At 34.3% G+C, this 11,293-nt stretch overlaps 1 protein-coding gene across 7 annotated transcripts; it reads left to right on the top strand.

The window, feature by feature from the left end:
- The first annotated feature begins 361 nt into the window (after positions 1-361).
- On the top strand, positions 362-6,467 carry LOC126688586 (protein NPGR2-like). Of its 7 annotated transcripts, XM_050383337.1 has the most exons (7): positions 362-461; positions 545-738; positions 1,261-1,624; positions 2,969-3,221; positions 3,695-4,911; positions 5,368-5,521; positions 6,011-6,467. In XM_050383337.1, exons 3-7 carry the CDS (start codon positions 1,370-1,372, stop codon positions 6,325-6,327), a joined length of 2,196 nt encoding a protein of 731 aa, XP_050239294.1. In that variant the 5' UTR covers positions 362-461; positions 545-738; positions 1,261-1,369; the 3' UTR covers positions 6,328-6,467. The 7 variants fall into 7 exon arrangements, with proteins under 7 accessions (XP_050239294.1, XP_050239295.1, XP_050239292.1 ...); XM_050383338.1 differs by lacking the exon at positions 362-461 and having other exon boundaries at positions 483-738; positions 1,344-1,624; XM_050383335.1 differs by lacking the exon at positions 362-461 and having other exon boundaries at positions 483-738; positions 1,339-1,624.
- The last annotated feature ends 4,826 nt before the right edge of the window (positions 6,468-11,293 follow it).

The raw sequence follows: 11,293 nt of genomic DNA, 5'->3' as shown, positions 1-11,293 counted from the left end.
ATGAGTGTAATTAAGTGTGTGTTTAATGGTTAATTTTTTTATTTTTTAAATATTTATTATTTAACCCTTTCCTTAATAAAATATTTCTAAAAATAATTTCTATAACATTTCTCGTACAAAATTAAGGCCTAGTGTTTTTGCTTAAAATTTAATGTGAAGTATGAAGTCAACAAATTGAACACAACTGGAAACCAAAAAGAGATTTTCTTTTGTAACGTTAAGGGGCCGGCAGTTGAGTAGTTGACCACACAAGGAGGAAACTGGGCCCCGCTACATTTCCTTTCCATTCAGATTCCAGAATGACAATTTTTCTTTCTTTAATAATAAAATTTAATATAATAAAGTATAAATACTCGTTCCAATTTAGACTAAAATAAAGATTAAACAACACAAAATAAAAAAGTTTAAACAAAATCTTTCTTCTGTTCACACATTCACAGCTTCGAAAGCAGAATTAGAAGGTACATTTCATCATTTAATGCACAAACTCTGACTTGTCTCCGTACTGTTTGAATTTTGAACTAACAATATATCAAAAGCGTAGAAGAGGCAAAGGAGCAGTGAGTTACAAGAAATACAGGCTCAAAGTCATAAAAAGAGAGCAAAAAGTCATTGCAGCTTTGGATTCTTGTTTAGCAAGAGAAAATCAAGGGACCTTTTTTGGTTGTAGGAACTGGAGAGATGCACGGTGGTGTTGATGTCTGGTGGGCTCAGTCAATGCTTTTTCTTAACCAAAAGGTACTTTCTTAAGATGCTGTTTTAATCTCTTTTGTTCTTTCTTCTAAGTTGTAGTTGTAATGGGTGTTTCCTTTTCTGCAACTTTAGCTTCCATAATCATATTGCTTAGCTGTAATATCTTGTGGCTTGTATTTACTTCATCTGGGTTGTTGTTGGATTCTTCTGGGTGTTTTTTTATACTCTAAAGTTTCTTCTTTTATTCATCTTTGATGGGCTTTTGGGGTACTTAAGGTTTCTTGTTTGCGAATTCTGATGGAGTTGTGAAGTGGGGTTGCAGAAATTTTGGTTGGTTTTTCATGTCATTACATAATTTGGATGTTCGAATCCTAGATAGTAGGATTCTGAATTGGACATGTTTATAGCATAAGCTTCATAACATAATTGAATAGGAACCAAAAAGAAAACTTGTTGAAAGTTGGAATTTTGGGATAGTTTCATTTTCTTAGTTCATTTTGATATATATGGAATCTAGTACTCTCAAGAATTCACTGGTTGAGCACTAACACTCTGCTTATTATCTAGGAATTTATGTGCGCTTATATGAGCTGGGGTGTTGGGTAATTTCTGGGTTCTGATTTATAGTTCTATGGTTGATGCTAGTTTAGAAGAATTTCAAGTGGATTGATCCAGTATGAGACTTAAGAATTGGGTGAATAAGGGAGTAATTATCATTCAAGGGAGATTGCAGAAGATGATGAAGTGTATTTGTTCAGGTGAGCAATTGAAGGTAGATGAAATGGTTCATTCATCGGAGTCCTTAGCAACTCGGGACTATTCAGCAAGTGGCTATTCATCCCGAGCTGGTGAGATGGAAACAAAGGTGGACAATAGCAACATTGAAGAAGCAGAGTGCTCTCTTCGTGAGAGTGGTTATCTGAACTATGAGGTTAGTTATACCTATTTTTGCTGATCTCTTGCCTTTTCTGTTGTATTTTTGTTTATCTGTAATATGTAAACTAAGAGCCTGTCTGGTCATACTACGAAATTTTTTATGGTTACGTTTTCACTTTATATGATCTTCAATGAACAAATTGAGCATTATAATGGGAAAATTTATAGATATGATTTATTCATCCATTGTAGTAAATACTTCAACCTGTTTTTGATTGCTCCATTTGAGATATGGATTTAAATTATATGGTAAGACAAAATGAAGTAGTCAAGTTCATACGAACCAAAAAGGCCATAAGTCTTTGTTTTACTGTTATTTAGCTGTACATTTGTAAAGTCATTTTGAGGTGGGAGTGACTCTGACAATGAGAATTCCTTAGTTGGTTTATCCTGTTTTAGATAGATTTGCCTTTTTTTTTTTTTTCTCTGGATGGTCATTGGTTACAGTTATATTAAGGGCAGTACATTGTAATACTAAACCAAATGAATTCTTTTTAAAAAAAAATTGGCAATTCCAATATTCTATGGTAAAGATAGCTCTCTAATGATGCCTGAGACTATAGTATATATGTCTAATTTGGAGAGATCATGAACACCGTCAAATTTTGCTATGCTGGAATCATGGAATCTCTACTAAATTTGTTGAATAATGGATTTATTTTATTCCATGAAACTTCAAAAATTTGTTGTGTTACTACAACCCATTCCTTCACTTAGGCATTGGTTTTAGTGATGCAACGTCTTTTGTCTATTGGTTGAGTACTTGAGTTGCATGGGAGTGGGGTTTAGGGGGTTCGATTAGTTCATGACATGTGCTATTTTCCATGTAACTTGTGATCTCTCCACTGCATTTTCAATGGATGTATCCAAAGTTGGGTAGTTGAATGTATGATATTTTATCTTTGATCTCCATGTTTTCCATAACTGAAGAACTAGTTATTTTGGGCATGTTGATCTCCTAGAACCAGGACTTAAACAGGAATGCTGTTGCTCCAAATATTTTCTTTCATCGATATTGATAATGTACCAATTTGATTTTCAGTAACTTGGTTATAATGGCCCATTCATACATGACATGGAAATGAAAACATGTGACTCAGTTTCTCATAGGAGTTAAGTCCCTTATATTTATTGATATGATGTAAATATATTATATGCTTTTCCTTGAGATTCTTTATAACAGGGGCTTCTTGAAATTTCAGCCAATGTCCTCATATCTCTAGTTTTTGCATGGTTATGGCTAGACTACATGTTATTCTGCAATCTGGGCTTGCTTTGAATCTTTTTAGAATCTTCTTTACAAATTTTTAAGGCTAAGAAAAATGTCTAACTTCTTTAGGAAGCAAGAGCTTTATTAGGAAGGCTTGAGTATCAAAAAGGTAACATAGAAGCTGCACTTCATGTATTTGAAGGAATAGACATTGCTGCAGTTACCCCCAAGATGAAAGTCTCCATTTCTAGAAGATGTGAATACAATAGACGCCATTCACAAAGTGATGCTGCCCCACTAATGTCAATGCATGCTGTTAGTTTACTACTTGAAGCTATTTTCCTCAAAGCAAAATCATGTCAGGGTCTTGGGAGGTTTGGAGGTATTCCCTCCATCTCAATTTGATTTCCGCTTCCTGTTTATCTTTCTTCTCCTTATGTTGTTTCAATTATCTTTCAGATTGTCTTGTACATTTTTGGACTCATGAACTTGCAACGAACCAAGCAACATTTTCTTAACGGTCATTTATATTTAGAGGTCACCAGCATACTGAATCCCATGATCAGTTTTCTTTACTAAATTAGGAATTTATGTATTGTGTAATCAATCGACCAGTATAAAGTAATTATTTAGGTGATTTGTGCATTACAAGTTATCCCCTCAACACCCCCCCCCCCCCCCAAACCCCCAAAAAAAAGAAGAAAAAAAAAGATTGTGCTTGTTGTGGGCTCTCTCTCTCTCTCCCTTATCTTCCCTGCCAAGGATCACATAGAAATGAAAATTTTAAGGTTTCTGAGATGGTTTGTTTATAAAATTACTGCATGGCTAACCTTCCTTCCTAACCCATTTTCACAGAAGCTGCTCAGTCTTGCAAAGTAATTTTGGACACTGTTGAATCTGCATTACCAGAAGGCTTGACTGAAAACTTTGCATCAGATTGTAAATTACAAGAGACTCTAAACAGAGCTGTCGAATTGCTTCCGGAGTTATGGAAGCTTGCTGGGTCTCCCCAAGAAGCTATCCTATCATACAGGAGAGCTCTACTTTATCATTGGAATCTTGACACAGAAACTACTGCAAAGATAGAAAAAGAATTTGCCATTTTTCTTCTGTATAGTGGTTGTGATGCAAATCCCCCAAATCTTCGTTCACAGATGGGAGGCTCCTTTGTGCCAAGAAATAATTTAGAGGAGGCTGTTCTTCTGTTACTGATTCTACTAAGAAAATTTGTTCTTAAAAGGATTGTATGGGACCCATCAATCATTGATCACCTTTCTTTTGCCCTATCTGTTTCAGGGGAATTGAGGGCCCTAGCTCATCAGGTTGAAGAATTGCTTCCAGGGATCATGGATAGAAAGGAAAGATATAGCACTCTAGCTCTCTGTTATTATGGGGAAGGCGAAAACATGATTGCTTTGAATCTTTTGAGGAACTTTTTGCATGATAGAGAGAACCATGATTGCATACCAGAGTTATTACTGGCTTCAAAAATTTGTGGAGAGAATTTGGTTTGCATTGAGGAAGGGATTAATTATTCTCACAAAGCGCTTTCTGGACTGCAAGGAAAATGCAGCCAAGTGTTTAGTGTTGCAAACTGCTTACTGGGTGTTCTATTGTCAGGTAAATCCAGATTGGTTGCTTCCGATTCTGAGAGGATTTTGAAGCAGTCTGAAGCAATTGAAGCACTGGGAACTGCTGAGAGAACAATGAGAGAAAGAGATCCAAGCATTGTTTTTCATCTTTGTCTAGAGCATGCTGAACAAAGGAAATTGGATGTAGCCCTTTATTATGCAAAGCAGCTTTTGAAACTTGAGGCTGGCTCTAGTGTTAAAGGGTATATCCTTTCGGCACGGATATTGTCAGCTCAAAAACGGTTCAGTGATGCAGAGACACTAATTAATGCTGCTTTAGATCAGACTGGGAAGTGGGATCAAGGAGAACTGTTGCGAACTAAAGCTAAGCTCCAGATTGCACAGGGTCAGTTAAAGAATGCCATAGAGACATATACTCATCTTCTTGCTGTTCTTCAAGTTCGGACCAAAAGTTTAGGTGTTGGGAAGAAGCTTCTAAAGGTATGGTGTTTGGTGGGCATCCACGTTAGGTTTGTGCCCTTGTAATTAGATGTTGAAATATAGAATCATGTTTTCATTAACTTGAAAATGTGTCCAGATGGACCTTCTTTTCATTTATTGAAACAGCTTTGCATATTTCCTTCTGTGACTAAGAAAATATTTTACAGTGAAACAAAGGAGTGTAAATTTTGAAGCATATATGACATGTCTTTTTTTAAAGAAATTATTTTCCCTTATATTTTGGTTAGGAATTTTGATTTGCTATTCCCTATTTGTAAAAGATAGAGAATATGTGCAGGCTAAGTATAAAAGCCTTTTTTTTTTTCTTTTTCTTTTTTTTTTTAAAATAATGGAAAGGAGATTAGCTTAACTTTGATCTATGCACCCAATTATTATTCCCAGAAGACCGTTTTGAGGTAGCAAATGACCTACTTTTGTTACAATTTTCTCTTACAGAATAGGAGAAATCATGACAGAAGCTTAGAAATGGAAACGTGGCATGATTTAGCTAATGTCTACACAAGCTTGTCACAATGGCGGGATGCTGAAGTCTGTCTTTCAAAATCCCAGGCTATCAATCCTTATTCCGCTTCTAGATGGCATTCAACAGGTAAGTTCTCATTCAATCACTACTTTTATATTTAATTTGTATATATCTTGAATTTCCTCTTAGCTTTTATGTTCTTATTTTTTAGTTCCCTTCTACTCAATAGCCCTTAGAGACATGGGACATGGTGCAAATTGCTTCATTTTAGAATGATGTCAAGACATAGTGCCAAAACTCAAGTTGCTTGATATAGAGTAGAACTGTATCTGGAATTATTTCTCGTTAAAATTGCTATCAAAGTCTTTTTTTTTTTTTTTGATAATTCAATAGTTACAATAGGGGAGAAGGGGGATTTGAATCCTGGATATTTTCACTAGAAACACCAAGAGGTACCAACTAGTTGAGCAACAAGGCTCTTGGCACTATCAAAGTTTAATCAAGTCTCTCTTCCTTGAGTATTTTGAAACAATCTTATGGGGTGTCCACTGTTCATATGCAAAAATATTTGATTATATTGTTGATTAAGGAACCTAAAACTTGGTGACTTGTTAGGTTTACTCTATAAAGCCAAGGGTCTCCACCAAGAAGCCCTGAAATCATTCAGGAAAGCATTAGATGTTGAACCCAACCATGTTCCAAGCTTGATATCCACAGCATGCATCCTTCGAGAGCTCGGAGGCCAATCATTGGCAGTTGTGCGAAGTTTTCTCACTGATGCACTTCGACTAGACAGAACAAATCCTTCTGCCTGGTACAATCTTGGGCTTCTCTACAAAGCTGACATTGGAGCAACACAGCTAGAGGCTGCCGAATGCTTTGAGGCTGCTGCGCTTCTTGAAGAATCCGCGCCAGTTGAGTCCTTCAGATGACCAAACTACACGCACACTTTGTCTCTATGACCCATGTATTATATTGTAGATTAGACTACAATTTTTATTTTAACTTGATGATACCCATTATAAAAAAGAGCCAAAGGAAATAGAAGATGTTTGATAATTAAATTGCTTCACTTGAAATGTTATTAGCATCTTTTACCCTAGCTATGTCTTGAGGTTTATTGATGAGTGGACTATAATGAATTTTGCGTTATTGTTGTATGATGAACATTAGAAGGTAAAGTATTTTTCATGTTCAATTCACATTCTAGTTTAGGAAGTTCATGAAATCTCTTCTATTGACCTTTGCTGTTCTGTGGCACTGACATTAACAGCACTTCTCGACTCATTCGAGTTGGTCCACTTCCCATGTAAAATAACTGGTGCAGAACATGTTAACAATCAGATATTAGAGCTCCATCCGTAGGGAGATGTATAAGCTTCATATGATCATAACTGATGCAAACTGTTAGCAAGGATTTCAACTCAAGGGAGGCAAAATTAAAAGAAAAGATTGTAAGTTAAATTAATCTAAAAAATAGGAATCAATACTAATAACAAAATAAATAAAAAGCTATATGCTAATATATTTGTCATACACAAGCTAATGTAAAATTTTAATTTATTTTTTCATAATTTCAATTAACTATGAATATATATTTTATATCATTATAATAAAGAAAATAAAATAATAAATTCATTGCTCATAACTATCAGATTAAGAGATTAGTTTAAATACATAAAGTTTAAACATATAACTTGATTTTTCAAGAAAAATTTTTAAAAAAAATTAATGTAAAAAAAGTTAAGAATATAACAATATAAAGTTGAATACATACCTCATTGTTTTGGTTGCTTTTGAAAATTTTTAAATACTTCATTTTTATAATTAAAATGGGGGTATTTAAAGTTTTGAACATTAGAAATACCAAAAATGCCAATTGAGTTATATAGTTCTTGAAAAAAAAAAAGATACTTCTAATACAATATTAAATGAATAAATATAGGAGTTTTTATTATTATTATTATTATTATTATTATTATAATTGTGAGACACCTATTTCAGTCCTTACTTGCGGTTAGAAAGGTAGAATGTGTGGGAAGCAAAGAGTTTTAAGTAGGAATGTGGGACCTACTAATATTGAAGTTTCTTTTTTCTTTTTGAGAAGAATATATGAAGTTTCTAACTGGTGTACAGCAAAATTGCAAATTCTGCAATAGACTTTTTGTTTTACATGCAATTTTGCAATAGACTTTTTGTTTTACTGAAATGCAAAAGACTTGTACAGCTACACCTCTACACTGCACAATAAGGTAACTCGTCCCCCCTTAGACAGCGCCAAGGGTTCACGTCACTGTCTATCTAATAAATATCAATTCAATATTCCATTTTGATATATTTTATGGAAAGTTTGGAATATATATATATATATATATATATATTTATCTGCTACATGGAGACAGATAAAACCATAGTCACAAAAACTATTCTATGAGTTGTGACTTGTTTAAATTATTATGTGAATGGTTTTATAAGTTAACATGATAAATCAGAAGAAATTCATCTAAATCAATTTGAAGGAAAACTTTGTTTATTCTATATTTTGTATGACATTCAAGTATATTAGTACATCTTGTTCATTTTATTTAGACATCTCATTTTATAATCTTGAAATAATATTTTTTTTTCTTTATAGATATACCCAAAATGTAAAATGATCATTTTACATGTGAGTAAATTCCCAAAATTGACCTAGAGGTGAATTTGGTTTGCAATTTTCGTTGATGCAACATTTACCAAATTATTTTAGATACGATGAATTTAAGAGCCAGCTTAATAAGATTTTTCATGGGTGCAACACATTAAAAAAAGAAAAAAGAAAAAAAAAACATAACTTTATTTTTTTTTTGATGAAAAAAACATAACTTTATTATTATTGAATAGCATTCATAAAGAGATTACAACTTCTATTATTATTGAAAAGCATATGTGTAAAGTCAATCCAATATTGCAAGGGGCATTGATTCCAAATGACAGTAATATCTGGACGTCACATGGGAAATTTAATGATGTTTATTCAGACCTTTCAAATCAATATCTGCTATAAATTAAATTCTATCACATCAGAGCATGCAAATGGCAAAATAAAAGCTACATGACTGTCCATGACAAAACAAATGCAAAAGTACCTGCATTAATTTCGTCAAAATAACTCAACAGGCCCCACAAGATTGTAATATTTTTACTAGCTAAACCAAAACAAACCATATACATCCACAAGAACAAGCTTCATAGACAATATTATTATTAAAAAAAAAAAAAGTGATATAAGAAAGAAAATGATATGCTTCCTAACTCGAATCTGACTTGGTTTTACTTTAAAAAAAATTATTTTCATATATATTTCATTTGTTAAAATTAAAAGAGGATGACAATTATTTTTCGTCAAAATATACCTATTAGATAGGAGAATTTACATACTTTTTAAGCAATGTTTCCTGCCCTCATAAAGAGAGTGGGGCTCACACTTTTTGTGAGACTTGAACCAGTGCTCTAAGAATATTTAAGTTTCGTCTAAAAATATGCATATTGGATGGGAGTATTTACATACCTCAAGCAATGCTTCCAGCCCTCATAAATAGAATGGGGCTCATCCTTTTTGTGAGACTTGAAGCACTGTTCTAAGAATATGTAAGTTTTAAGTAGTGTAGAATTGGCTGAAAATTGCAACCAAGTTTAGGCCACCTCTACTCCTTCCTTGTCATCTATGCAAACTGGTCATAAATGCTAAATAAGAGCGGTTTGTATTTCTTAAAAAAATTGATAGTTATAATAAGAGTAATTAGGGGCCCGTTTGGTTGTAGTTTTTAAAAATTGTTGTTTAAAAAGATGTAAAAATTGTGGTTTAAAAAGTGTTGTTGAACAACGTGTTTTTAGTGTGAATAAAACAAAAAAATGTGTTTGGTATCATTGTTTAAACAATGTTTTTCAGTGTTTAAAAAATGTAAAATATGTGTTTGGTATGTATGTTTTGTTTGATAAAAAAAAGCTGACTAACGTATTAAATAATAATTTTTTAATCCGTTTTTTATCCCTTCTTTTCCTTTTCTTCTGTCTTTATCCCTTTCTCTTCAGTCTTCAGTCTTCACTCAGAGCAGAAAACAAAAAAGCCAAACCCACGCCAAAGAAGATCCACGGCTCCGTTCACCGATCAGCCGATCAGCCGACGCCAAACCCACGCACGTCCTCATCTCCATCGACGCCAAAGAAGATTCACGGCTCCGTTCACCGATCGGCGTGGCGAGGTGGGTTTTGATTTTGGGTGGGTTTCGATGGGGTTTCGATCGGCGGAAGAAGATCAGGTGGCTTCCAATGGAGTTTTAATCAACGTGGGTTCTATGGAGATCGGAGTTTTGATCAACGTATATGGAGATCGGGTTTTGATTGCATGGGTTTCGTTCCAATGGGGTTTTGATCGAGTGGGTTCCGACGTTCCGTGGAGATCGAGTTTAGATCGGTGTGGGCTCCATTCCGTTGGAGTTTTGATCGCGTGGGTTCTGTGGAGATTGGATTTTGATCGCGTGGGTACCAAAATAATGGGTTTGTTGGTTTTCTGATTTAATGGGTTTGTTGGTTTATGATTTAATGGCTTTTCCGGTTGGCGTGTGGCATGGTGGTGGTGATTGGTGGTTTGTTGGGGTTCAGTAGCAGTGGCAAGTCCGATCACTTTAAAGATTGGCATGAATTGATGGTGGGTTTTTCTTCGAATTTTTGTTTTGGGATTGTTGTTGTGATTTGCTGGGGTGGCTGGTGGTGTAGCAGTGATTTGGGTCCGTGTTGTGGGTGATTGTTGCTAGGCAAATGACTAGTGAAATGAATGTTGCTAGGCGAAAAAGGTGGTTGTGATATTGATCTGGGTTTGTTCACAGTGAAAATCCAGTGTCAATCCAGGTGAGATGAATTTTGGGCGTGAAGACTGGCGTGAAGACTGAGAAGAGATGAGAGTAGAGAGGAGAGGAGACAAATTTTAGGAAAAAGCTGGTCAGTGGGTCCGGGAACAGTGAAACTTCAGTGGCAATTTTATTACAATAATGCCATCAAAAAACGCTGTTCATTGTTTGAAATATGCCCAGACCATGTTTCAAAAATAGTGTTTCAAACAATGGTTTTTGAGTACTAATTTTCAAACAATCCTATTTCAAGTTGGCAAACCAAACGTGTTGTTCTTAAATTTGGACACTAGTGTTCAGTGTTTAAACACTGAACACTATGTTTTGAGTTGGCAAACCAAACAGACTCTAGAACTCTGGACGTCTGTTTAAAAAATAGAAACACCACTTTCCAAACACAATGTCAATCAATGATATAAAATTATCATATTCCAAAGATAAAATTTCAACAAACAAAATGTGCACATAAAAGAAATAGTAAAGGAGAGGAATGGAGAAAGTGAAAGCAATGTGTCGCTTAGGAGGGAAGGAGGGGTTGGTTATTGATATTGGTTGGTGTGGTTAGTGTAGTTTCCGAATTGGAGAGCTATTTGGATTTTTGACTAGGAAAAAGTTAACAAATGCTCCTAGTTTAGGAAATATTTTTAAAATCTTTTTATGAAAAATGTAATTAAATATTTATATATTTCCTGTGAATTAGTGTCAAAATTTTTTTAAAATAATTTATTAATAATTGCCCTCAAAGCACCCGTTAACATGGTAAAGTTGGCACTTGCTAATTGGGTGGGGTGGAGCTTTGCATCGTATTATCATGGTTCACCGGTGCACCCAATAATCTTTCCTGTCCTAAAGAGAGCATCACAACCGTCAAATTGAAATACCTTTGTCTTTGTCTTTGGTTACTATAAATAAATCAGATATGTCAATCGTATACCCAATAAAATCTCAAAAAGTTTTATTTTTATTTTTTCTCAAATTGGCGCCACACAGAAAATTCTAATTCTTTCTC

Source organism: Quercus robur, chromosome 6, assembly GCF_932294415.1.
Source record: "Quercus robur chromosome 6, dhQueRobu3.1, whole genome shotgun sequence".
NCBI classification, from domain to species: domain Eukaryota; kingdom Viridiplantae; phylum Streptophyta; class Magnoliopsida; order Fagales; family Fagaceae; genus Quercus; species Quercus robur.
This window is presented reverse-complemented; position numbering and strand designations above follow the sequence as displayed.

Coding starts and splice junctions, on each gene's coding strand:
- LOC126688586 (XM_050383337.1), top strand. CDS start 1,370: ATGAGACTTAAGAATTGGGTGAATAAGGGAGTAATTATCATTCAAGGG. Junction 4,912..5,367: donor TTGGGAAGAAGCTTCTAAAG/GTATGGTGTTTG, acceptor TTTCTCTTACAG/AATAGGAGAAATCATGACAG. Junction 5,522..6,010: donor TTCTAGATGGCATTCAACAG/GTAAGTTCTCAT, acceptor GTGACTTGTTAG/GTTTACTCTATAAAGCCAAG.